This window comes from Taeniopygia guttata, chromosome 8, assembly GCF_048771995.1.
Source record: "Taeniopygia guttata chromosome 8, bTaeGut7.mat, whole genome shotgun sequence".
In the NCBI taxonomy this organism is placed as follows: domain Eukaryota; kingdom Metazoa; phylum Chordata; class Aves; order Passeriformes; family Estrildidae; genus Taeniopygia; species Taeniopygia guttata.
This window is the reverse complement of record NC_133033.1, coordinates 8689770-8716212: the sequence shown is the minus strand read 5'-3', so window position 1 is coordinate 8716212 and position 26443 is coordinate 8689770. Positions and strand designations below refer to the sequence as shown.

At 50.2% G+C, this 26443-nt stretch overlaps 2 protein-coding genes across 3 annotated transcripts; both read right to left on the bottom strand.

Annotated features, from left to right (window-relative positions):
- Nucleotides 1-3174: 3174 nt before the first annotated feature.
- LOC100230849 (vitamin D3 hydroxylase-associated protein-like) lies at nucleotides 3175-16604 on the bottom strand. The gene is given in 17 exon segments (XM_072932965.1): nucleotides 3175-3416; nucleotides 3418-3460; nucleotides 3712-3849; nucleotides 4670-4753; nucleotides 8024-8217; nucleotides 8699-8795; nucleotides 9507-9575; nucleotides 9578-9638; nucleotides 9977-10065; nucleotides 10068-10118; nucleotides 10668-10708; nucleotides 11190-11432; nucleotides 11697-11836; nucleotides 12181-12324; nucleotides 12656-12786; nucleotides 13742-13873; nucleotides 13876-16604. Coding segments are annotated over 17 exon segments (1950 nt in total). The 5' UTR covers nucleotides 13949-16604; the 3' UTR covers nucleotides 3175-3196.
- Nucleotides 16605-16731: 127 nt separating this feature from the next.
- On the bottom strand, nucleotides 16732-25269 carry LOC100230788 (fatty-acid amide hydrolase 1). 2 transcript variants are annotated; one of them, XM_002195861.6, is made up of 15 exons: nucleotides 24670-25251; nucleotides 23586-23699; nucleotides 22758-22901; nucleotides 22315-22448; nucleotides 21131-21337; nucleotides 20680-20720; nucleotides 20064-20188; nucleotides 19764-19889; nucleotides 19455-19552; nucleotides 18989-19088; nucleotides 18659-18699; nucleotides 18248-18287; nucleotides 17595-17703; nucleotides 17142-17287; nucleotides 16732-17053 (listed from the first exon to the last, which is right to left on the bottom strand). In XM_002195861.6, exons 1-15 carry the CDS (start codon nucleotides 24832-24834, stop codon nucleotides 16925-16927), a joined length of 1719 nt encoding a protein of 572 aa, XP_002195897.2. In that variant the 5' UTR covers nucleotides 24835-25251; the 3' UTR covers nucleotides 16732-16924. The 2 variants fall into 2 exon arrangements, with proteins under 2 accessions (XP_002195897.2, XP_072789148.1); XM_072933047.1 differs by lacking the exon at nucleotides 16732-17053 and having other exon boundaries at nucleotides 17287-17395; nucleotides 24670-25269.
- Nucleotides 25270-26443: the final 1174 nt, after the last annotated feature.

Sequence of the window (26443 nt, the reverse complement as noted above, 5' to 3'; positions counted from 1 at the left end):
GATCTACCAACCCTAATTCTTGCTTTTTTGTGTGTTTCAAGAGTGAACGTTGTTATATTCAGGTGTTTCATTTCACCTGCTTTTTGAACATTTGCTTTAAGCTTCTTCAATTACCACCTTCCTTGAAACTGAATATCCCAGGTGAATATCTGGGATCCTGGGAATGTTTGTGTCCCTAATTTTCTCTGCCACTGCCTGCTACGTAGAGAGCTCAGTGTACTTTGAATACTGTAAGGGGACAAATAACTCCTTCTAACCACTCACGTTCTGTTGGTGTAAGTCCTTCTGGGGTGTTTTATTTGCTCCTGGCATTGTGATTATGCAACAATGTGAACTGCAAACTAAAGAAAAAGTCCTGCAAAATAAAGTAAAATCAAATAAAAAACCTGGATTTTCTGATGCCTCAGTCTCTCAATCTTTCTTGGTTATTTATCTGGCCACAGAATGAAATGTGGATTAAGGAGGGCAGATTTAAATTATTAAAATCAAGAGGGAGGAGAAAAAAGGATCAAACACCACAACCAGGATATTGTGCTGAGGATGAAGGAAACTAGTAAAAACAAAGCCCTTTGGCCCAAGCAGCATTTGTACATAATTCTCTGGGACAGACCAAAGCCTGGACTTTGGTTAGTGCTCGGCAGCTGGACAAGCACTGTGCAAACACACGGGGCAGGGCTGCAAGGGCTGCACAGCCCGAGCCAGCAGCTCCTGGTGAAGCTGTGCTGGTGGGTGTGGAAGGGGCTGACATTATTTTTCCAGCTTGGAGGAGGCCTGGAGGAAGAACTTTCCTGAAAACTTGAAGTTCTGCCCAGCTAAAGGCCTTTCCCTGATAATGTTTCAGCACCTGACCTCACCAGGCTGCTCTCAGCATCACCCTCCCCACCCTCCCCTACATTTATGCAGCAATGGCAACTGATGGCATGAACAGCCTGGCTGGAGAAGGGCCCAACATTTTACCCAGGAAGGTGCTTTGCTGTCTGCCCAGCTGAGGCATTTACCTGATCTGTAAGTTACTGAACAGATCACTAAGACAGGGCCAAACATGTATCTTATTTCCCTCACACTTTTTCAACATCCTTCTGGATGTCTTCTGTACCTCATCCACTTCAGTGCCAGGAGAGTGTTGTCTGAGCATCCACGTTCTCTGCTTCAGCATCTGCTGGATAATGGGGAGAAATTCCCTTTGGCTGCTGGGTCTGGGAGTGAGTGCTGCAGGATCCTGAGATCTAGTGCTGGCTGGAAGCAGGAGAGAGGAGAGCGGGAGGAACAGAAAACCCCTTCTAGAGCCATCCACAAGGAGCAGCTGGAATGCAGAGCACAAGTATGCCTGGAGAAATTCCTTTTAGAAGCAGGACTTTTTCACTTGGTTCAGCCTTGCAAAGATATGGAGGGATACAGGAGTGAAGGACACAGACCTTTCCTTGCAAAACAAGGTCTGTGCATACTCAGGTCTAGCCAGGGATGCTACCTGGGCAGATTTCTTATTTAATGGAGAGCTCCCGTCTTCCCTTTGAGAGGACAGCTAAAGACCCTTTGCTCCTGGCCTGAGAGGGTCACAGTCACCCCCCAGGCTGGGGCTCCGTGGCTGGTGCCCCCAGCAGCAATCCTGCAGAGGCAGAGCACCTCCGTGGAGCAGGGTGTGCTTGGAGCTTCTCCTGGCTCCATGGGTCAGGGTGGTGACTCAGGCTGTGTGACTGTCACACTCCCTGTGTGACTCAGACCTGCTGCTGGCCACGGGAGGCAGCTGGATGACTGCAGCATCCCTGCACAGCCCCAGGGAGGCAGATGAATATCAAGGGCAGTGTCACCCCTTCTCTGTTCTGGCAGGCTTGGAGAAGGAGTCACCCTGATGATCATTGCTAATGATCGTGCCTTATTTCAACACACACTTGCTTATTCAAAGCATCTCCTTCATCATTCCCCTTTGTCCTCCAGCCAATTCTTCCACCTTGAGAGTGAAGGATGGGTCAAGAAACAGCGCACGATTGCCACGGTGCTGCTGGAAGCACCAAACAGTGGAGTGGCCTAAGTGTAGCCACAGAAATGCTTTCTCATTTTCCCTGAAGAGTTGTAGGCAATAAATTCCCATCTTTTCCCATTGCTTTTCTGGAAGAAATAATGAGGAACAGGAGTGATGACAGACCAGTTAATATTTCTCTCAGCTTTTGGTTAAAAAGAGAACATTAAGCTTTGCAGGACACTCTGCACAGCTAAAGTGCTGCATGGTGTGGAGGTCTAGTCAATAAGGGGACAAGTTTCTGGAGGAGAGCTCTCTCGGCAGCTATTTAAACCCATAGGCTGCCTGAAAGTCTTTGCCAAAAAGTCTCTTGCCCAAACAATGGCACAGCCAGAGAGGGAATCCTGTACTTACCAGGTTATACTCTCCCACAAACATCTGCTCCTGCCCATTGTTGGAAGTAAAATATTGCGATAAAAAGCCCTTTGGTCTCACACCATACAACAAATAATATTAAACTGTTATTATTGGATCCCTTTAGTCCAGCATTAACTCCTTTCTTTTGTTTTTTGACTCAATTTAACTCTAACCATGAAGGACAATTTAGACAGAGATGAGATTTTTGCTATTTTTAAACAGAATTTAGTGCTACTTTATTAAAACATTAGTTCAGAGTTTTCAACTCACCACCTACTTTGCTTCATATTAAGTAAAAGGTGGCTGGAGTGAAGGGCAGGGAGTGAAAAGCCATCACACTGGAGGCTGGCTCCCAGAAATCACACGTTTCTTGTCGGAATCTGTGGTATTGATGATTCTGAGATTGTAGAAAGTCTCTGTCTTTCTGCCCCATTGCCAAAGAAGAAGGCATAATTGGTCTGTGCTGTTTCAAGGTTGTTTATTCTGTTTATCTCTCACATGTTCTGCTGCCCTGCCGCAGCTCTGTCCTGCAGGGCAGCGTGTGGGGCTCTGCCCTCAGTGGGATGTTACAAACATTATATACCAGAAACTACCTGTGCTATATTTACAATAACGTGCCAATATCTGTCACCTACGTTGAACAGTGTGTCCCAGCCTAAACCAACAGAAAAATGCCAACACCACAGTGAAACATGGAGGGCATGAAGAAGGAGAAAAAGGACAAGACACACCCAATTCCTCCATCTTGTCCCCTTTGGACCCCTAATCTAGAATCCTAAAATTTTACTTTTGCACCCGTGCCACACTTAATTATTACTCATATCAAACACTCAGAGCTTGTAATTCATCCTGTAAGATTGAAAACTCTTTTCCATGGACAGAGATCACAGCCAGTGTCTCTGGGGGCTCTGTCCAGGGGGGTTCCTGACCCCCTGCCAGGGTCCCAGACCTGCCAGGGCAGACACAGGGAAGTCCTGGATTCCCACAGTTTCTCCTCAAGCCACGGGCAAGAGCCTCCACCTCCTTCAGGAAGCGCAGGCATGGCCACACACTGCAGGGCCAGGGGCAGCCCCAGGGCTCCTGACACTGCCAAAGTTGGGGACACTGCTGAGTCAGGGCACCGGGGCAGGCACGGGACACTGCAGGGAGGGAGGGCAGAGGAAGGTGAGCAAGGGCACAGCTGCCAGGCTGACAAACACCAGCCCCGCTGCGCCACAAACTGCGCTGCTAAACAACATCTAGCTCGTCTACACCCTCACTGGAGATGTAGACAAGCCTTGGGACCATGTCCCAGAGGTGCCACTCTGCTGGTTCTAAGATTTGAGCTCTTTTCCTGCTGACTTCTCTCAGCCTCTTGTCCCAGGGGTGTCCTCGGTGGTGCTTCAGTTCTTGGTCGGCTCTCGTGGCCCTGCTGACCGGCACCGCCCCAGCGGGGAAGTTCAGCACATTGTACAGACTGGTGCAGGAGGTTGCAGCTGGAACAGAGCATGCAAAGTGGCAAAATTTAATGTGCTGGGCCAGCAGTGACCTTCAGATGGCAACCTGAGTTGCAGGAATTGCAGACTGGAGTTGGCTGGTCCAGAGGAGGCCCTGAAAACGTGCTGCCTCAAAGGGGCTTTTGATGGAGAGGTTTGAGTGACAGAGAGCAGAGTGACCTGTGCCTTCACCTGTCACTCGTGTGGAGATTAGATGTGCTCTGTGAAGGACCAATTCAGAGTCTGCCTCTATCCCTGGGGGAAAATCCCAGCTACCTTTTCAAGATATTCCTGATGTCCAGTTATGTAACATCACTGTGTAGATTTTGGATCCCAAAATGTCATTGCTAGAGGGATGGAGGACCCTGACTGTTTGCTGGAAGCTATTAAAAAGGGCCTTTTTCTGCATATCACATACACTGAGCCTTCCTCCTGTCTTCGGAGTCTTGGCAAATGTGAGACAGCTGCATCCAAAAGAGCCTGGTCCTGTACCAAAATCTACCACAGCTGTCCTTGCTGCCATTCTCTGCTGCAGGAGCAGCTCTGGGGCTTTCTACAGCAGAAAAACAGGGAAAACTCACCAAAAACAATTGGGACAGAGGGACCAATTAGTGCTGCCCCAGAATTATCCAAGCTTCTTCAGCTCAGATGAGGGGGTGTGAGAAGACCCACCCAGAGGCCTCTCCTTTGCTTTCTCCCAGAGGGAAGAGCCAGCACCGTGCATGGTTTGGGGAATGCCCACGGGACTCAAGTGTCCTGCTGCAGCTCTGCCCACAAACAGCACCGTGGGTGCGTGCAGAGGCTCCTCAGGGGACATTACCAAAGAGCTTCCCAGCGTAGCTGTGGTTGGAGGCTGGCCCCAGCACAGGACAAAGGATCACATCCAGCCTTAGCTGCCTCTGAACTCAGTGTGGTAAACCTGGAAGGCAAGGCACAGAAGATGACAGATGTGTCTGTTGGACAGCAGCGGCAGATCAATGCTGACACAGAGAAAAAGGAGGGAGAAATCCTTCCTGGATACCACAAAAACATTACTGAAGATAAAATCTGAACGGTGCTTTGAAAGGGTCAAGGGAGCTTGTTCTTCCATTTTTAGGTTTCCTGTCAGAATACCATGTGCTGCCCAGACCTAGACATTAATGCTAGGTGTGTGTTTCAGAACTGATTTATTTGAGTATTAACCCAATTCTTTCCATGAACAGCTTTGTTTTAGAATTATATTGAATGGAGAGCAACAGCAGTTTGTTTGGATGACTAAAAAGTCACATTTCCTAAAAGCTTTAGTTATTCTGGTATAAGTATTAAAAAAACATGATGCCAAAATACTTCTACAAAATCTTCTTTCATTCTGCTTGATGATAGGAAAGGAAAGGAAGCAGCAAGAGACATTTTGGGAAAGTCCCAGGACATCCCCACAACACAGGAGGCACAGCTTCAGGATTGTACTGCCGCTCCAAGAGAGACCCAGATTTGTAGTCTGGTTTACCACAGCTTTGCTGAACCTCAGGCAATGAATGACTCCATCCTCAAAGAGATGTTCCACTTTGTTTTAGCAAACGGACCCAGATGGAACCACAGTTGTTCCTGCAGCCATTTTCTGGCTACAGGGACACATCTGTGCCATGGCCCAGCCCCTGTCCTGCACAACCCTTTCACAGCAAGTTTTCTGTACAAGCTCTCTCACAAAAGGCCTGGCCTTGGGGCTATCTTTTTGTCTGACCTCAATTTCCACCTGCAGTCTGAGATCCTTCCTGCTGAAAGTTTAGCAAATGAGATGCGTTTCCAGGAAATACAGTCACCCAGCTAACCTGATTTTTTTTTTTCCCTAACAGAAATGCTGGTCACTAGCCAAAAGTTTTGAATCAGCTCTTGTTTGCAGTAGATGAAAACACGTGAATATGGTTTCACTGAACTGCAACAATTAAAAATACATCTGAAGCCATCAAATCTTCTAAAATGTTTTCTTTTTGGCTTTTTTTTTGGTTTGGTTTTGGTTGGTTTGTTTTTGTGGTGGCTCTGTTTTGTTGTTTGTTGTGGTGGCTGTGTTTTGTTGGTTTGTCTTGATTTTTCTATATTTATTTGTTTGGTTTGGTTTTGTGTGGGTTTTTTTTTCAGGAATGGGAGAGGAATCTGTTTTCACCTTAAAAAATCCCCATTCCCATTTCATTTTCAAGCACTCATACCAGTGACCAGGCAGATTTTTAGGAGTTTGTTCTCTGCCCTAGAATTTGTCAGAGCATGGAGTGAGTGGCACTGATAGAGGCTGGTGCAGGCTGTGGGGGGGATGCTTCTCCTCGGGGAGAATTGTGAGAGTGTCCCAGGGAACACAGATCCCAGGGAACACAGATCCCAGGGAACACAGATCCTGGCTTGTGGGAGGACACCAAAACAGCCTCTGCAGCGTTGCAAAACACCAGCTGAAAGAGGATACTCTCTATAAATAGACGGAGGCAGCGGAAAATACCAGGGAGGAGAGGTGCTATTTAAACCCAAGGACAAAAATAAAATAAGGATAAACTGGAAGGGAGTAAAGAGCAAAGGAAACAAGATGGTTTCCAACCATCAGAGCAGAGATAAGAGGAGGCAGTAAATAAAACCAAACTGAAGCATAAAACTTAGCTGGTTTAAAAGAGGAACCTGCTCAGCTTGTGGCAGCAGTGGATGCAGTTGTCTAGGAAAAAGCTTCCTGTCTGAGGTTCCTGATCTCAAATGAGTTCATAAGGAAGCTACCTAAGTCACAGGGTTCATATACAAAATTTTTGACTTCTAATGTCTCTGCTTGATAGTTCAAGCATGGCCTTAGGTCAGGACAGTAACACTTAATACCTGAAATGAAGAATTCACAACAAGAGACAGAAAAGACAAAGTGAAGCCTCATCTTTAGTGGCTGTTCCTATGCTGTTTTTGCTTAGGCAGTGCAGGGCAAACTATAGTGAATAATTTCCAACCCCAAGTCCATCACAGAGTGCAAAGCAATTGCTTAGAAACTTTGGGGACCTCTCAGTATAGTAAGAAAAATAAAGTCACATTACTGCCACTGCTCCATGCTGATCCCAGAGGTTTTTGGCAGATCTGGAAGGGTGGCAGAATTAATGAGCTTTGTGACTGTGGCAACAGAAAACAATTAAGAAAATGCACAGTCAGCCCATTTTTAAGGTAACTGCATAACTTCTGGGAACAAGCAATGGTACCACCCAGCTGATCCCCTGGTGCACACATGCTTACACGTACATCAAAAGAGCTTTTGTTAGAGCGTGCCAGAACACCTGGATAAAAATCAGTATTCTAAATTAATTTGCTACCAGTTGTGCCTCTTTTGGAGGTGCATGCTCCTCACACCACACTGCACGTGCAGGCAGAGGCTTCTGCATTAACTTGGCAAGTGATGCTCTGGGTAACACCCAGATAACGAAAACAGCCCTTATCTGCCTGTGCTGATCTCCAGGGAGTCTTCCTAGCCCTGTCACTCTGAGGATCCTTAAGCTCTTAAAACACCCTCTGGTTGAGAAGCCCTGGATAAGGCAGTGCTGAGCCCAGGTTTTGCAGAGGCAGCACACACACACCTGGCTCAGCCTGTGCCACAGCCAGCTGGCATCTACCTGCATGAGTGGGTGGGCACAGCCAGGCACAGCCCCTTTCTCCAGAGATACCCCAGTGTGTCTTACCCCACTCCACAGAGAGCACTGAGATCCTGAGCAATTCGTGGGTACTTTTGGAGGAAAGGGAAAACCTTGGGATTCGTCACCAACAATGCAGCTGGAATATCTGGCTACCCTGTGACTACATTTTGGGCATCTGTCTTGTCCTAGCAGAAGTGGCTCTGAAGGACAGGACAGTTCCAGTGAACAGGGTTTACTCCCACAATAATTTACACATTTAATCATTTTACAACTCATACAAATAAGGCTCTAGAGCACACTACTAGTCCTGGAAATCATCTTCTGGATGTGGGAATGCTGTTTAGATCCTCACTAGTGATATCCATTCTCCTGGAGCTCATTGCTGGAAGGGCTGCATGCTCACAGCTTTTCTGAGAAAGGATCATATTTCAACCACCCCATGCAAAACTCCCACAAAAGGCTGTCAGACTCACTTGATAAGTTTAGCTTAGGTTTAAAAACCAAATGTATTTCATTTTGAAGCCCATCAGGCAATTAACATGAAGCAGCCAAGCATTCCTGGGTGGTACAATTTACCTCCCTGCACAAGGAAACCTCCCCACCTTGCAGATCTCCTATAATACAGGTGAGACACATCCACACACTTACTGTGGGTTTCAAAATGATAGCCAAGATCCTTTTCACCAGAGCAGGAAGCCTGTCAGTATTGTACTGGGATTTCAGGTTGGGATCCACGATGTCTCCTTTGCTGGAAGAGCAGAGAGTGAAAAAGTCAGGACAAAAACCTATAGACAAGTCACAGAGCAATAGGAACAACAGCGCTGCTCCCAAGGCAGGGTTTGTCTTGGAGGGGAGTTGCTAGAAGAAAAAATCTGCCTGTTTCAACAGAAAACACTGAGCACTAAATGCTGAGGTATAAATGTTCATGGCAAAAGTGACAGATAAATCAGTACTTCACTGCCTGTGTCATTCAGGGCCATAAAAGTTCTGGGGGGCCACGCACAGCCCTGGGCTTGCTGAGGTGGGAGAGTGGCTGGGTGGGCAGCCAGCATGTTAGCTGTGTGTGTGAGTGCCTGCTGCTCGTGCTAGAGCCACCCTGCCAGAAACTGCTCCTCTGCTGCTCATTATTCAGCTTGCATGCTCTGCATGCAGCCACTGGCCTCACTGTTGCAGGTTTCACAGCCCACACAGCAATGGGGTTTTACTCACAGCAATGGGGTTTTACTCACAAGCAGTCCCCCAGGTGGGTTGCCCCATCCGAGAAGATCCCTCTGGTGAACAGCTCATCCACCACGTAGTCAATCTTTGTTGGGCAAAGGGAACAAGCTGCAAGGAAACCATCCCTGTCCAAAGGCAGCAAAGGTGAATGACTCAGAGAGCCCTGTGTGAGCCCCCCTGCCTCATCAGTGGTCACCAGAAGTCAGTGGGAAGTGGTGGGAAACTTACACCTTCCTTTGCTGCTCTAGGACAGCAAGCAAGGCCTCATTTTCATCTGCTTGCTGTCTTTTCCCATTAGCCCTATGCAAGGCATTAATACATACTGGGACCTGGCAGAGGCTCCACTCCTCCACATTCTTAGGGAAGAATTCTTAGAAACTTCAAACCACCAATTTTAAATTTTCTTCAATTTATTTTGCATCATTGGAACAGCTACCATATATAAATTTCCACTGGTGGAACCACAGAAAAATGTAGGCTAACATAAGTCCCTGGAGGGTCAACTGCTCCAACCTCCTTCCCACTTACCCACTAAGAAATCTACAAGCTGTGTTTAGCAGCTGAGGGAATCACTGAAAGTGTTTTGAATTTGATATTATGGGAACACCAAGCACAATGGAAACAACAGTGCTGGGGGCGATGTGGAGATATCTGAGCATGATTATCATATCCGCTAGGCCAGAAATACAAGCAAGATCACTCCAGTTTAGAAAACAAGCTGCTGCATTTACCTTTCTCTTTTACAGAGAACAAAAGTGGAGATGGAAAGTGATTTAGGCAGACTTTGTTAGGAGTAGGGTAACAACCCCAGGAAACCACAGGCATGGAAAACCACCGTATGCCCTGCACCCTGGAGGAGCTTCCTCATGTGGTGGACAACTCATTTTCATGCTGGAAGAAAACATCTCCTTTGAAATACCTGGTGCAAAGAGGCTTTGAGCTGGTGTAAACCTCTGAGAACAGGAGCTCAGAGGCTCGGGGAGGCACCAACTGAGCTCTCCTGGGCTGGGGGAATGATGAGAGGAGCAGGGCTGGTGGAAAGCAGCACTGTGCAGAACACAGGTCTGCAGCAGTGGTCCTTGCTGTGGTCTCTCCCACAGCACCTCCTGCCTGCCTGCCCTGCTGTGTGGCTGCTTCTCGGGGTCACTCATGCTGGGTGTGCTCTGTCCACAAAGGGGTGTGCTTCCCTGGCTGCTTTGCTATCTTGGATGTGAAACGGGTTAGGAATTTCCAGAGATTGTTCTTTGTTGCTGGGCAGGTGGAGACATGGGAGAGCCTCTGAGCCTTACCTGCTGATGGAAGGGGATGGGGGGCACGGTGGGGTGCAGCTGGAGCATCTCCTGGCAGAGCAGAGCCTTCGTGCACAGGGCCAGGCTGGCACATCCCTTGCCATGGCCCCAGCTTGTCCCTGCGAGCACGGAGGGCCTGTCCCTGCAGCCAGGCGGGCTGTGCTGGCACAGAGCTGCTGCTGGGGCTCCAGCATGGGGCACTTTCAGGTCAGGGAGAAGAAGTGGGGAATTAGTGTAATGAGCAAGGAGGTCCAGCAGGAATGATCTGTCAGTCTCAAAGCAGAGGCAGCCTAACGAGCCTGATGACCTCTGCAGTCCCGAGGAGAGAGGGCTGCAGCCTTCCCACCAATGCTGCCTGGCAGCAGCTGAGGCTGCCAGAGTCTCCTGGCAGCATCTCCAGTGAGACATCCCAGGCCTTTGGCACATCTCACACCTCTCCTGCTGCGCATTGCACTGCCTGATTCCATTCCATCATTGCACTGATTCCATCCTGCTGAGGTTCAGCCAGCACTGGCCACCACACAGAACAGAACAAATGGTGCAGAATGCCATAACACGAGGCTGTTTTAATTGGGCACTGCTTTGCCTGGCCATGAGGCACAGGGCACAGCAAGCACACTTGCTGGCATTTCAGAGTTGGGAGATGTAAGAGGCAAAGGTTTGATGTAGTAACATGTCATGATGGACTTACCTGATTGCATTCCTGTGAGAGCACCAATGACTCCCTGTGTGCTGGGAACATAATGGGAGAAGCAGATTAGAAGCAGGCTGTAGGGCAAGTCACCATGCTGAGTTGCAAACTTCCCATTTGCCCTCAACCAAATCTAGGACGGCAAAAGTTCCTGCAAAGACACGACACTTCCTAGGCTGTGAAGAAAACTTACATGGTCTGGGAGATGCTAGGGACAGTATTTATTAATCTCTTTCCCTGCTGCAACTAACTCCTTATCTATGACCAAACTGCCTCTGATAAACAGAAAGCTCTTACAAGCAAAGCAAGGGCTGGAAAACATCTGAAAAGGAGATCATCCTGTAGGATTTGCTTTCAGCTTCTTGGCCAGAGCTATTACAAACTGAATAAATCTTTGTTGTGATACAGATTGACATCATCGTGTGTTATTAACGGAGCAAGTTCCATGCTAACTTAACCCTGGAGGAAACTACGGGCACTACTACAGTTTGATGCACTGTGGGGGACACCTTGCAGCCTCACAGTGGGTAGAAGAAGAGGACAGGAGCTGGGATGTACCTGATCCTGCTGCCTGTGGGTTTGAGGCTGCAGACCCCGCAGAAGCTGCAGGGCAGGAGGATGCTGCCAACCACATCCAAGCCCTTGCAAAGGATGGAGCCTCCCCCTGCCACCAGAGCTGCCTCCCCTCCCAAGGAACCCCCGGGGCTCTTCTGGGGGTTGAGGGGGTTCAAGGTCTGCCCAAAGATGAGGTTGCTGCAGTTGTAGCTGGGGAGAGAAAGATCAGCAGGTGAGTGAGGTACTTCTGCCTCTGCAAATCATAAATGCAGGGCATAGAGCACAGTGCAGGGATGGGTGTGGAATTAAGGGAGAATTGGTATGAAGTAGATTTGTTGAGACAGCTGAATTTAAGAAGGAAGAGGCATCAAATAAAAGAGAAATAATTTTAGATCAAAGTAAGGAGGCAATTAACATGCTTGATTAGCTTGGACAGCAAGAGGCACGTGTCACGGTGTTTCCATGAAGGCAAACATGGTCTTCATCATGGTCTGTGGGATGTTGGTTTTCACAAAGGGGATTCCCCCATGGTGCTTTAGAACCTGGACAATGATGCTGTCTTCTTCCTTCACTTGGCCCAGAAATTTCACCATCCCTCCAGAGGAGATGTGGCCCTTGGGGATGGGAAACAAAGCTTTTTTTAGTGCAGGAGAGATGCTGTTTGGAGCTGGGACAAAACCAGACCTAATTTGTCATGCCTCTTGTGGCAAAGCTCCCACCTAACTTTTCTCAGAGGCAGAATAGGACCTGACTATCCCAGGGAAAACCAGATCAGAACAGGTTACAAGTTTCTGCAGAAACCAAAATTTTAATCATAAGAAGGGCTGGTTTGCTGGTCCCACAATATTGGATACAGAACATTCTTCTGTGAGGGAACTCTTAGCCAGTCCTGATGCGAATGGAACATCCTGGCTTGTTCCCAGACCCACAGCAAAAGGCAGAGGAACTGGGGATGAACCTTGCAGTTAATGTGGTCCTTGATGCTGATGGGAATGCCACAGAGCAGCCCCTTCTCCTTTTGCTTCTTCTGTTTCTGGAGCTGATCCTCACATCCATGAATGAACTCTGTCATACAGTTCACCTCTTGATTCATCTCCAAAGCCTCTCCAGAACAGAGAAGAGCAGCAAGACAGATGGATGCATGGAAGGAGACATTACATACTGAGTTTTCAAGCTGAATTTTCAACCTTCTCAAAACTTCAGCATTACTGAGATCTCACCTATAAACATTATATGTTTATTTCTGAGATTTTTTTTCTGCCCTGGATTCTGTCCTGCTTATTTGCCTGTAAGCCAGCCTTCAGACATAACAGTACCAAAAAAATTAATTCCCAGCATTGCTGCTTCTCTCAGCAAATGCGCTGATTTTAACTTGAAAGTCCCACTGCAGGAGAGCCCTGCAGCATCTCTGCCATGCTGGAGGTATCATTCACCTTGTCCATGTAGGAGTAGAGGACACTTTCTGGGGACAGGGACACCTCCTTCAGCTTCTCTTCCAGCTCCACCACTGTCAGCGAGAGGATTTGTGAGGTCTGGGTGCCTGGGTTCTGCAAAGGGTGGAGAACTGGCTACAGAGGGAAGAAAAACACAGAAAAGGTTGGTTAAGGCTGCAAATACTCAATTCTAACATCTGCCCAGCAATCACCTTGAGTGGAAAATTCTAGGCTATATGCCCTGTAGACACGCAGACCTCCCACAGAGCACTGTGTGTGCTGGAGTGGGGAATTTGCAGATGGGGAATTTGTTGAGTCTTAGTTCGTAAAACCAGAACCAAAACAGGCAGAAAGCTGCACCTTGACTGGAGAGTTGCATGAACCTGTAAGAGTGGTCAGACCTGTCTCTGTTTGCTGTCTTACAGGCCTTTACTCCCTTTCTAACTCTAACTCACTTAATAGCAGTTCAACCAGCTAAAGTTTTACATTAACAAGGGGAAAAAAAACCACAAAACCCAAACATGTGAGCTGTTTGCAACCTCCCTTCCAAGAAAAGAATAGCAGGAGGTATTTCTTCAGGTTTAAGACAATTCTAAAGGCCTGACCTCCTAAAATCCAAGTGCTTCTTTACCTGGGCATGGGCAGGAGGAAATGGCTTTTGGTCGCTGATGTGCAGGTGTTGGAAGGATGTGGAACCCCTTGTACTTTGAGGATGATGGGGCAGACAGATCCCTGTGGAGGGGCAGAGGAAAGAGGATGGGAGAGGAAAAGCTTGGCAGTAGGGATGGATGAGGAGAATGGGCGTGGGAGGTCTGGGGTGGTGACCTGACTGGAAAGGTTCCCAGCTCCTATTTTTCTTTCATCCTTAGGATTTCTTCAATGGGTCTGTATTGAGAAATACTTAATTTACACTGTCTTTTGAGGCAATGGAAGGTCATGACCGTCACAAAACCTTGGGTTGGTGATGCTCCAAAACATACCCACGCCCCAGCCACCATTCCCAGAGGGATTGATCTGATCTCCCCCATTTCTTTGGTTATCCAAATTATAATCCCTTCCTTGCACATACCCCGTTTAAGCACATACCTTGTTTCAGCCTGCAAGCCGCCTTCTCCATTCTCTCCAGGGCCAGATGCCAAGACCTCCTTCTCTCATCCATCTTCTGCTGGACCTGCCTCCTTCCCAGCCATTTCAGAAGCATCACAGCTGCAGCTGAGTGCAGAGCAGAGCCCAGAGGGCACGAAGGTCTCCCCAGGATGGATCCAGGACATGCCACAGTTGCTCTTGGGTCATGACTTCTGTCTCTTAAGCCCAGCTGCAGACACCTGGCTCTCCCACCTACTCCTCAGAGGGCTGATGAATGCAGGCCCTGCTCTTGCCCACTGTGCAGGATCAGCTCTGAAGCAGATCTGCTTTAACAAAGCCCAGGAATGGACTTTGCAGAGCCTGGACTTTGCAGAGCCTGGACTTTGAAAGGGTCTGGCTGCTGGAGCAGCACTGTGGGTCAGGCTGCAAAGCAAAGTGCTCAGCTTACTCAGCCTGGGGGGTGTCCCCAAGGCAGGGGTGTCCCCAAGGCAGGGGTGTCCCCAAGGCTGTGTCTCCCTCAGCCAGTGGCTGTGGCTGTACCTGGCTTCACACAGAGCTGAATGCCAGCAAAGCCCAGCCCTGGGCTGGCGCTGCTATGTCCATGTGTGGTAATTAATGAACACTTAAGCCCCTTAGCAAGCAGTGCTCAGCCATCATTCCCCATCCCTCAGGCAGCATCACCTGCAGCCCCGTGAGCCTGGGAAAACTTAATTCTGCTTGTCCTGGGGATCCTCGTGTAGAGAACCAAAGTGTCCCTGTGGAGAGATGGGAGCTCAGGAGAATCAAGTGAATGAAGGTGCAACAGTGGCTCTGGAAATGCAGTGTGGAATGAACTCTCTGAAGGTGCCTTCAAGGAGTGACTGCTCTGTATCATTTTCAAGAAAAGTCCCTTTGAAAAGCATTTTGGCAACCTGAATCAGAGGGCAAGCACTTTTGGGAAATCACCTCTGATGGATCCAGAGTCTGCTCTCCTGTTTCTAACCCAGCCTCCAGACAGCAGAATGCAAATGAGCTGGACCATGGCTGCTCCCCTGCCCAGGACTGTTCTGTGGCTTAGTGTGAAAAGGAAAGGCTGAAAAAATTAAGCTTCTCTCAGTTCTCAAGCACCTGCAAGCCCACAGGGAAGGGACAGGGGATGCCTCTGAGAGCTCATTGTCAAGAGGCACGGCAACCCTCCTACTCCTGGAGAGATGCTGGCTCTGCTCCAGTCAGCAGAGTAGCACAGCTTGCAAGGGGAGAGTGTCCAGAGTAACCATTGCTCTCTGGTGGAGGGGTCTCATTTGGGAACTGAAGCCAGTGGTTGTGCTGCTATATCATGTTACTTCCTTGCCTGTTACATGTCCTGTGGGATTATTGCTGTGGCAGCAGGGGAGGAAGCTTGAGGAAGACACAAGACCTTGCAGAGAAACTGCTGACAGGAAAACCGAGGAGGATCCTCCCTGTTTGGACAGGGCAGGCAGCAAAATGAGCCAAACAGCTCAGTGGGGATGTCACCAACCTCTCCCCACTGACTGGGCTTCACTGCCCCAGCCCAGCCTTCAGTGCTTCAGTGCTGCCACTCACACCGACCCCTTGCTGCCCAGGCTGGGCTGGGAGCAGCCTCCAGCTGGCCCCTGTGGCAGCCTCAAGTCCCCAAAGCCACCCAGCAGCTCCAGCCTCACCTGGTGCTCTGTCCCATGGTCATGGGCATGGCTTGCTGGAGGTCTTCCCTCAGGGCTTCCAGTGAGGAATAATCACAGGTTTGGGTTCACTGGTGGCTCCATGGTTTGGACTTCTGCACCCTGCCCACCTCCACGCCACGGAGAGAGTGGTCAAACCAGCAGTGACGTGGTGCTTGGCTCTGAGAGCAGGGGTGCAGGTGGCACTGCCTTTCCTGGGACAAGTCCTCCAGGCTTGAATTTTAAAACAAAAATATCCAGCATTTTTTGTGTGGGAAGAAAGCACCTCTAACCCCACCCAGGCTCTTCAGGGCTTGGCTTACATTGCATTCAGTCATGGGATGCCTGGAGCTCCCTCCCTCCTAAGCCTGCTGATAAGAACTGGGGGTGTTCCTGGGGGCTGTTTTCTCTTTGGCTGTGATAAACACTACCCCAAGCCCTTGAAAACGCTCCATGCTTTTGCATGGTTTAAACTACAACAATATATTAAAACCCCAAACATTCATCCTGCCAGAGCTTTTTTACAATCTGCATTTGGCACTCCCACATTGGGAAAACAGTTTTGCATTGTGGTATTCCTTTTGGAACACCCTTGGAAACCTGCTGGGAGCAGCCAGTGCTGCAATAGGGGCTGCCAGTGGCTGGAAAATCCTGCTGGAAAACCTGGCATGGGCCAAATGGGAAGAGAAGCTGTGCAGGACAGGCTGTCTGCTGTCCATCTGACCTTGGCATGCTGCTCAATACAGGCTTCAAACTGAAAGGGGGTGGATTCAGGTGAGATATAAGATATTCTTTCCCTGGGGGTGGTGAGGCCCTGGCACAGGCTGCCCAGAGAAGCTGGGGATGCCTCGTTGCTGGCAGTGTTCAAGACCTGGATGGGTGAGGCTCTGATCAACCTGTTCTAGTGGAAGGTGTCCCTGCCTGTGGAAGGGGATTGGAAAGAGATATCTCTAAGGGCCCTTCCAACACAAACTGTTCTGCAATTCCACTATTTCTCCTTCATGCTGTGCAGGGTGCCAGCAGCCCTGTGGGAAGTGGGCCAGCTCCATCTCTGCTTGCCAGAGTCTGCATGGAGGCTCAGTTTTCCCTTCTGACTGCTAGTCTGTGCTAGGGAAAACGCCAGATTTTATCCCCAGGGAGGTGAGAACAGAGGGGAACATCCCTGTTCCTACAGCACTCCAAGTAGTAGTCTGAGCATCTCAGACAAAACCAGTGCCCATGCCCCAGTTTCCCCATTTGTAAGAGAAAGTTGACATTCTTGTATTTCTCTGGTGTGATTAAAATCCACCCCAACCCCACACACAAACACAGACTTGAAATAACAGACATAACTCAGATAATAAAAAGTACTGTGTTGGGACAATGATTTGAGGAGCTCCACCACATCAGAGCTCGCCTTGCTCCCAAATCCAGCAGCCAGCCCAGTCACCACTGCATCCTCACTGAGGGGAACAAGAGTCTGTGGGTCACACCAAAGGATGGCCCACGCTGCTGTTGGCTGGGATCCTGCTCCAGCTGAGCAGGCTCAGAAGAAACTGTTCTTCTTCAGGCTGAGGGTCTCCACCTCCTTCATGAAGCGCAGGCACAGCTCCTCCTGCCAGGGCAAGGCCACGCACTGCACGGCCACGGGCATCCCCACACTGCCGCGAAAAGCCTGGGGCACAGAGAGGGGGAGAGGCTTGGGGGTGTCCAGAGGAAGGGAAGGGGGAGCTCGTGCCCCTGGAGAACCTGGCACCGCTCACCTTCGCCAGGGTGCGGTCCCACCAGTCCTGGTAGTATCCCTTGTAGTCCTTGAGCTGCTCCTCGTCCTCATCCGTCACCAGCGTGACGGGGACGACGCCAGCAGGGAAGTCCAAGGCGTTGTAGAGCATGGTGTAGCTGACTGCCACTGGGGGAGAGGGGGAGCTTGCAGTGCCAGCCAGCACGGGGAAAGCCTTCACCCCTCTGTGTATGCAGGATTCCAGCTAACGGGGCACTCGCACTGGGAGCTCAGGGGCTGAGGGATGGAAATTGGCCCCTTGGCTCCTACTGCACTGGGGGTTGTTCCAGGTGCACCCCGTGGGCTGGGCTGCAGCTGTCCCAAGAGCTGAGCTCTTCCTGCTGCTGGCCAGCACCCTGGGGACGTGAGGGAAGCAGGGATCTGCTGATGGATACTGGCACAGCGCCACAGCCAAGGTCCCCTGTCAGTGCCCTACCTGAGAGCTTGGCGGGGTAGCCGATGCCGAGAGCCGGGCCCAGCATGGGGCACAGCATCACATCCAGGTTCAGCTTCTGCCACTGCGAAACGAACTGGTGGCAAAAGTCCTGAGGAGGAAATGTGCTGGTGGTCAGTGGGGTGGATGTACTGTCCCACAGCTGCCGGCTGAGCCTCTCCTTGGGCATTCAGCTGGGCTCTTGGCTCTTCTCTGGGAGCAGCAAACAGGCTACATCAGGCCTGATCCTGCTAAAATCCAGCAATGCTTTGCTGCCTGGACAGTATTCCTCCCAGCTCACAAAGCACCCTCTCCCTGGTAAACTGGAGGTGGGCTGAGTGCACAGGCACGTGGTGACTTGAGACATAGGTTTTTGTTTTTGGAAAACCAGAAAGGAAATAAAGGCAGGTCTGATGACCTAGATTTTTATGTGCAGGTGTCAAAAATTCAGGTGTGATTTGGCATCATGAACTTGCCTATGTGTTTAAATGTGTTGAGAACTTGCACATCCAAGTGAGATCTGTTGAGGAGCGATGTGTTCCCATCTTACATCCCCAGAGACTTGATCATCTCCTATCCTTGGTGAGTGCTAAATCTGCCTCTTCCCAGAGAGAAATCAAACAAAAAGCATTAAACCCCAAACTGTAATACTTTACCTCGATTTCATGATGAAGGCTCCAGACTTCATCCACTGTGCTGTAAAAGGAAGCAAACCCAATGAAAGGCTTCTTTCACACCTTCTTTCTGCCTTATGGCATCCCTACCTCTTGGGATGATGGATGCATTAACCAGTGCTAAAGCCAACACCGTATTTCATTCCCACAAGCTTCATCCTCTTCCAAAGCAAAAGGCTATGACCCTGCTCTCATTCCCACCCTCAATTTCCAAACTGTTTTCCAAACCCAGCAGGGTTATGGTGTTGACACAAATTGCTCTCTTTGCTCCCACACTTGCATTTTCTGCCTTGCATTCTTTCAGACACATGCAGCTGCAGCAGTATCAGTAATGTAGCAAACACTGCTGCAAAACAAATCCTCACACATTTGCTCAGCCTCAGATTTACTCACTTTTCTTTCAGACTTCTTATGATACTTGAAAATCGAGGCACCTAAGCAGGAGAAAGTGAAAAAAAAAAACAAATGAATCCCAGCTCTGTCCTCTGAGACAGCTCAGTCACAAATAGAAGCTCTTTCCTCAGTGTTCAGGCTGGACTTGTGGATTTTCCCCAGAGTGGGGAGAAAAGGAACAGAAATAGCATCACTCCAGTTTGGAGATGTTATCTGACAGCCAGATAACAATGCCCAGAGGCTTCTCTATGAGACAGCCTTACTGCAAAGGGAGACAAGTTATTCACATACAGCTTAACTCTGTCTACACTAGAAAGAAATGGACCTTACGAAAGGTTTGGAAATCCAGGAGAGGAGAGTTTTCAGCCAGTGTGGTGCCTTTGTCAGCCAGAAGAACAGCCCAATGCCGCCTTTCTCCATCTCCCCTTTGCTGAAAGGGAGAGGGGGGATTTAGCTGAGCAGTGGTAGGAAGCAATCACAGCAGATCAGCTTTTCCCAGGCCAACCCCTCTGAACAGCATATCCCACTGGCAAAAAGAGGTTTGCTGTATTCTGCTGGACAACACTTGATTCTCACAGCATTTACAGAATATCAGCTCCCAGACTCCTTCCAAGGCTGGCAACAATCCCAAAGAGAACCAAGGTACAGCTGAATCATTTAAGCATCCCCCCAGTGCCCACCAGCCACTACCTCCATCCACTATATTTGCTACCTGTATCCTGAGTCCAGCCAGACCCTAGGGAGGATTTTTATAGACAGGCACCAATCCCACCAAACCATTCCAGGCCACACTTACAATTTCCTGACAAAGGAGCTGCCTCCATCTGCGAACATTCCCCTGACGCAGTAGTTAAAGATCACGTAGTCCACATTTGTGAGTTCAAAGGGCACCAGCTGGAGGGACAATGGAGGAGGGTATCAGTGGCACAGGCACTGTCTGGGAGAAGCCACCGAGGGCTTGAAGCGGGCCGAGGATTTCCTGACAAGCCCACAGGAAAACCTCCATCCTTCCCTGAAAACAATGTTTTCCCTTTGAGCAACAACTGCTGAGTCAAAAGACACAGGATGGGCTTGTCCTCCTGTCCAAGCAGCCCCAAGGCCCTACCGTGTGGCCAGCCTCCTCCAAGAGCTCCTTGGTCTCGCGGACGGCGCGTCTCATGGCAGGGCTGGGCATGGTGAAGAAATCGGTCTCGTAGTAGCCTATGCGGAGGGGTTTTGTGCTGGAATACACCTGCAGGGACAGGGAGATGTGGCTGGAAGGGTGCCAGGGAGCCAGCAGCACACCCACGCCATGGGGCGAGTTTGGAAAGCAGCACTTGGCTCTGCCCAGGTGCCCACACGTGGATCAGGTGCTTTCAGCCTGCAGCTCTCCCCAGGGATCTCTGGCCCCTTGGAGGCTCTGTACCTCTTCATTGAAGGGGAGGGGTGGCACTGTGGTGTCCAGGCTGAACATGTCCTCGCACAGGAGCGCCCGCAGGCACAGCACCAGGCTCTCCACGTCTTTTGCCAGTGGTCCCACTGCTGCAGCCACTGGAAGAGACCACAAGAGAGCATTCATGGCTGAGGGTATTTCAAGGGCATGTTCTGCACAACCAGGTCCTCTTGGCATTGTTTTGTCTTAATGTCGCATTGAAAACAGTTCCTCTTTAAGAATTGGGCAGGGGATGCCCACAAGTGTCTTCCCACCCACAGGTCCATCATTATGGACTGACTTGCCACCCATTAATGTGCACCCTGACATCTCCATTTCATGACTAAAAAAATAAACAAAAAGCTTTGTCAATCACAACACGAGGACAACATCAGACATTTGGCTGCTAATCCCACCCTCATGAAGCAGTGACAGACAAGGCCACACCCTGTGGGTAACAGGTTGCATTGTGGTTTATGCTACACAAACAACTCCTCTCAGCTCATGTAATAAAAATAATCCCTGAAAGGGAACCTGCTTCTCCCTAAATGTGATGGAGAAAGATCTCCATAACCAGCTGAGGGTCCTTCTCACAGGCATCAATTCCTACCTGCCTTCTGCCCAACGACTCCAGCCATTACTCCTCTTTTGCTGTAAAGAAAAGAGACGCAAAAAATACAGCAGCTGAGTATTTTTCATTGAAGGGAAAGGCTTTAAGCAGTAGCAAGTATTAATTGAAATTGCAAATGTGAACGTTGGCTGAAGGAAGGGCCAAGAGAAAGCTCAAGAGACAAAGTCTAAGCCTGAGTGATTTAGGCCATGTCAGTCAGGAAGAACCATCCCCTCAGCAAGCAGATGAAGAAAGAGGCTTCCCCACCTCCATTCTGGGGGAACCAATGCTTCCCTCCATATAGGCCTCAGATATTGCCCAGGCAGGAGGGATAAACGAGCTCTTTCCAGTTCTTCCCAAGTTCCCCTTGCCCACAGGAGTAGGAGCATCCCAGCACAGTGGTTGGTAGCGTGGGTGTCACCCAGAGATGCTGCTGCATTTCTCACAGTACCTGAGTCTCTTCCCTGTGGGTTTGATTGCACAGATCCCACAGAAGGCAGCAGGAAAACGCAGGCTCCCTCCTACATCTGTCCCAATGCCCAAGATGGACCCACCACCTCCTACAAGTGCGCCTTCTCCACCAGAGGAGCCTCCAGGGGTTCTGGTGAACATCAGAGGGTTACGGGTCTGACCAAAGATTAAGTTCTTGCAGTCATAGCTGAAGAGAGAGAGACATATTGCAAATGAGGAATTCGGGTATCTGCTGTTGTAGGGCCCAGTCACCACTAAAAGAAGGCAATCAGGTAACACACTAGTTGTTACACTGACATAGTTTACTGTGGTCATGAAGACTATGAGCCTTTTCCTGGTGATCCCAGGACCTGAATTCACTGACAAATTATTTCACTGACATTAAACCTATCCCAGAGAGAACCTCTGGCAGCACAAATACATCAACCCTCCTGGAAAGTCTTCCTGTTCAGGTAGCCAGTGCCACAGGTCACCCAAAGCTGAGTCCCTGCTTGGGCACAGGCCAAATGCCAACTGCAGAAATATTTGACACTGGCGTTCCCCAGAAAGTGGTGCAAAGTTTGGGGCAATTTCTTTGTGTGGCTTTTTTGAACTGTGGCCAGTCATTACCACATCGCCTTAAGGAAGGCATTTCACAGGGCTTGGGCAATGGTCACCCACAGAGGAGCTTTGTCAGAGCTCACTCGGCAGGACACAGGGACACTAGAATGGTGGCTGTCCAGCAGAGCACACCTGAGCACACCACCTATCAATGACACCAAGAGTAGTCTTGCCAGATAGAACAGGAGGTTTGGGGGCAGAATAATTTAAGGCCTTACCTTAATAATTACCTTAACTAGCTTCCCCTTCCATGAATATGTATTTGCATTTTAGAGTTAATAGAGCCATCTCTGAGAGGTTAATTTTTAAAAAGATAAAAACAGTTTCTCTCCTCTCCTCCTCCTCTTCTGCTTCTTGATTTCATATGGAACTAGAGTAATTTTTATCCTTAGTGTAAATGTGTTTACTTTTTAAACTGAAATTTATAGACACAAAAAATGGAGACCAGGTGTTGTTATATAAAAAGAAGTGGGAAATGAGAATAGTGAGACCAGATAGAAACCCTCCCTTGAGAGTAGGGAGAGAGCACAGCTGCTATGCTGAGGGAATGGAGATCCCACCTACCTGATGAGGGACTGGGGGACATTGGTTTTGACAAATGGAATTGCCCCCTGTCTCTTCAGCACCTGCACCACCACACTGTCCTCTGCTGCAGGCTTATTGAGGTTTTTTATGAAGCCCAACGTGGAATCATGACCCTGGGAACAGAGGACAATGAGGTTTCCAGTTGGAGGACTACAATTCTCCCTGCCCCCATACTATTATCTACACATTTAAGTGCATAAATGCACCTCCAGCAATTCACCCATCACACACACGTTTGAAGGTGTGCTGATGGCAAATCTGACCACACTCTTCTGTTGGCTCACATGAGAGACAGAGCCCCTCCCCTGTCCAGGCAGCCCATTCCACATCAGCCATCACAAAGTCAAGCCAGGTGCTAAGGTCAAAGCTCCCCCCTCCTCAAACTTCAACCCACAGGGATTCCAGGATTGTGCTGGAGGTACCTGGCAGTCGATGGAGTCCTTGATGCTGACAGGCACGCCATAGAGCAGACCCTGCTTCTCCATCAGCTTGGCTTTGCGGAGCTGGGTCTCGCTTTCCTGCAGAAACTCCGTGATGCAGTTGGTTTCTGTGGCAATTTGGAGGGCCTTGGGGAAAGCAGGACAAGCTCACAGGGGAGTCACAGCCCATGGCGCTGCACAATGACACTGTTCTGCAAAGGACACCTGCCTCTTCCCCCTTTTCCTCCTCCCCATCTGCACCGCTGGTATCAGGGCAGCTTTTCCTGCTACTTTTCAAGCCAAACTCCAAGACAGACACAGTGGGGCCATAGTACCAGCTTGTGTGTGCTAAAAGGAGGCACTCAGCTCAGATAATACCACAGACTGTTCTCTTGTTGGAGCTTCTGGGGTGGCATAAATGATAGTCCCTAAGAGGGAACCCAGGAAGTGATCACAACATCAGGGCAGAAGTAGAGAATTAACAGGAAAAGTGACTTTTTGAGGTTTAACAACCCCTTTGGAGATGGAGGGGAGACAACAGCAGCACTCTGCCACTTCCCTGCAGGTATACCTGCCCTAGGGAAGGTGTGGGCTCTCCCAGGAGGAGGCATGGGCTCTGCAGATGCTGTTTGCTGCTCCGTTTTTCTCCAAACCAAGCTGAGAGCTAAGGCAGCCAGATGCCCAGCTCTCTAACCACTCACAGAAAACCACTAACCAGTGAGCAGTGACAGCTCAGCAGCATTTGAGCCAGGTTTGAACCTTGTGTTGTGCTCCTCCCAAAACCAGCCAGCCCCACCATGGGTGAGATGCTGCCCTGCCCTCGCTCCTCACCTTGCCCACATAGGCATAGAAGACGTGGTCCAGAGGCAGGGATCCATCTCGGAGCTTCTTGGAGAGCTCTGGCAGAGGCAGGGAGAGGATGGAGGCCATCTTCAGGGAAGGATGCTGCGGGAAAGGTTGAACAGGCAATGTCACACTTTTACTTCAGCTGATGGGTTCTTCCTTTCTCCTGGTCCCAAAAAACTCACCCAAAAAATATCTGCCATTTAGTCACTGAAGGTGGTATCTGCCTCAAGCCCACATCCTGCTCTACCTGACACCTGTGACCACAGTGTGAAACCCTCGGGGCCAGTATTAACCCTGGCTTTCTCAGTCTTTCTTCCTGTTCAAACCAGTCACACCAAGACATTCACACAGCCTTGTTCAGGCAGGTCACAGCCAGGCCTGGGGAAACAGCTTAGTGCAATGCTCTTGCTGAATTACAGCGTGAGTGGGTGTCATGGTTAGACAAATGGTTCCATCAAGGAATGAAAACAGAACCAGAGCCAGTTCTCCTGGCACTATAAGATATTTGCACATGGAAGTGCAAAAATAGGGAGCCCCATGGCCGGTCATTTTTGGGTCAGCAGATGCTTCTTCACCACCTACCAAACATCGTGAAAAATGTACCACACGCATCCGAGCTGGACTCTGAACTTGAGCGACTTTGTTCCCTGCCGGGACCGCGGGCACCATCCCATCCCTGCCCTACCCCTGCAGCTGCGGCTGCACTTTGGCCTCTGCTGATAACACATCCCCTTATCGCCTCTTCCTGCTGCCTCCTCAACCAGCCTGAGCCTCCCACCACGGCGACAGGGAGCTTTCACCCAGGGATTTCCCCTCCTCGCTGCCGCTGTTACCGGGATAACGGCACGGGCTTATCTCCCGGCGTTCCTCCCCATCCCTGCCACAGCTGAGGGGTACACACACATGGAGTTAGAAATAACAAGGCTAAATGCCCGTGGGTCCGTGTAAGGAGCCGGACAGCACCTGACAGGCTGGCGAGCGGCCGCCCCTCGCAGGGATCACCGGGATAAGCGCTGGGCAGGGGGTGCCCGGGTGGGGATGGAGCGGGGGCCGCGCTGCCGGCGCTCACCTGCTCCCGAAAGCGCCGCGCCGCCGCCTCCATCCGCACCAGGCTGAGCTCCTGCCGCTCCTGCGCCTCCGCCACCTTCCTCCAGAGCGCCCGGCGCCGCCGCCATCGCAGCAGCAGCAGCAGCAGGGCCGAGCCGCCCAGCAGGGCGGGCAGCGGCACCCGCATGGCGCGGCACCGGCACCGGCTGCAGCACCGGCACCGGCAGCGGCACCGGCAGCGGCACCGGCGGCTGCAGCACCGGCACCCCGAGCCGCCCCGCCGCCCCCGCTCCGCCCCGCCCGGCCAAGGGCAGCCGGCCGTGGGAGAGCGAGCCAAAACCCGGGCGGGATTCCCAGCCCGACAGGGATTTAAGCGGCTCAGGCAGCGCAGCGCGGGCAGGCAGGGGGAGGTTCGGCAGCAGAAGCTGCTGGATGGCAGCTCGCTCCTCCCTGTGCTGGGTGGTCTCTGTCTGATAAGGTTTATGGGTTTTTCCCTTCGCCCCGAGAGGGTTTGATCTCGCAGGAATTTTTCAGCCCCCTTGGAGGATCAAGGCAGCATGGAGGGCAGTCCCAAAGGTACCCGGCTCTTCTGCGTTTCCTGCCAAGCGGCTGTGTGGGAAAAGGAAACAATAAATATCGCAGGCTGTGCCCGGCGGAGTTCGCTTGGCACTGGCCGAGCACGGGTGTGCCTGTGCTGTGCAAAGTGCCGCGGCTTCCAACAGCGCTATCTGGCATCCTTGCTTCTGCAGACTTGCACTCCGTGTTGAGGGAAACTCCAAAAGAATTTCTTCATCGCCGGTCCCACAAGGGGTCTGTCCTTAAAAAAAAAAAACAAAAAAAACAAAAAAAAAAACCAAAAAAACCCCTCTGTGACTTACAAAAGTCTGTCAGAAAATATTTCAAGCTCTCCAGTTTAGATACTGCCCGTAGGATTGTGAAAAAGCTGTTGGGAAGAGTCTGGGCTATTTTCTCACTTCCCAGCAGGATGAGCTGTCCCAAGCCACCCCTGGGCAGACGCTGAGCTAGAAAGTGATGGAGCTAGATGCACCCAAACTCGATTTTCCTGACACTATTGCTCAGGCCACTGGCTTTATTTCATTCAGTCTTCAGGATCTCAGGGCTCCTCTGGAAGCACTCGAGCCACTTGTGCCAGCACCTGGCACCCTTGGAGGGAGCTACTATGCTGTGCATCCACAGTGTGCTGGACATACTCTGTGTCCTGGGGCTCTGCTGAAGAGTTTTGAAGCCTCAAATGTACTCAGTCCTCATGAACTCCATGTCTTCTTGCTCTGAGAATATGCAGCTGCCTGTTATCTGCGTCAAGGAAATCACATGCCAGAACAGCAGTTTTCCCAGCAGATTTTTTTTCCTTTAACTTCTTTTTTTTCCTTCCCCCTCCCTGGCCTTTTTTCACATTATGGGGCTCAGAGAGCTATACAAGATTGCAAACTCCCAAGGGCACTGCAGTTGGCTCACAAGAGAGAAGTGGGTTGGCAGGAATGCCCTTCCCATGAATCAGGAGGACGTAATCAGGTCAAGGCTGGCAGAGCACAGGATTCCTGTGATCCCGATCTCCCCTTTCCTTCTTTCTCATCCTGGAGCCTCCAGCCTCCTGCAGTAATCTCACCCTATGGCAGCACAATGCCAAAATGGGGCTGTTCCCTGGCAGTTTGTAAAACCATGTGCACCGAGGTCTTTCCACATGAAAACAAGAAAAGTGGGCAACTTTGGAGAAACAGAAATTAAAACTAGCTCTTGTGGAAGAACTGCTTCTCCAGCCTTCTTCCCCCTAATTT

What these genes read in the sequence shown, in the direction of transcription:
- LOC100230788 (XM_002195861.6), bottom strand. Translation starts at nt 24,834, where the DNA reads ATGCGGGTGCCGCTGCCCGCCCTGCTGGGCGGCTCGGCCCTGCTGCTG. An exon ending in GTCCCCCAGTCCCTCATCAG is followed by an intron (nt 21,338 to 22,314) that starts GTAGGTGGGATC and finishes CTCTCTCTTCAG; the next exon opens with CTATGACTGCAAGAACTTAA. An exon ending in GGGACCGCACCCTGGCGAAG is followed by an intron (nt 17,054 to 17,141) that starts GTGAGCGGTGCC and finishes TCTGTGCCCCAG; the next exon opens with GCTTTTCGCGGCAGTGTGGG.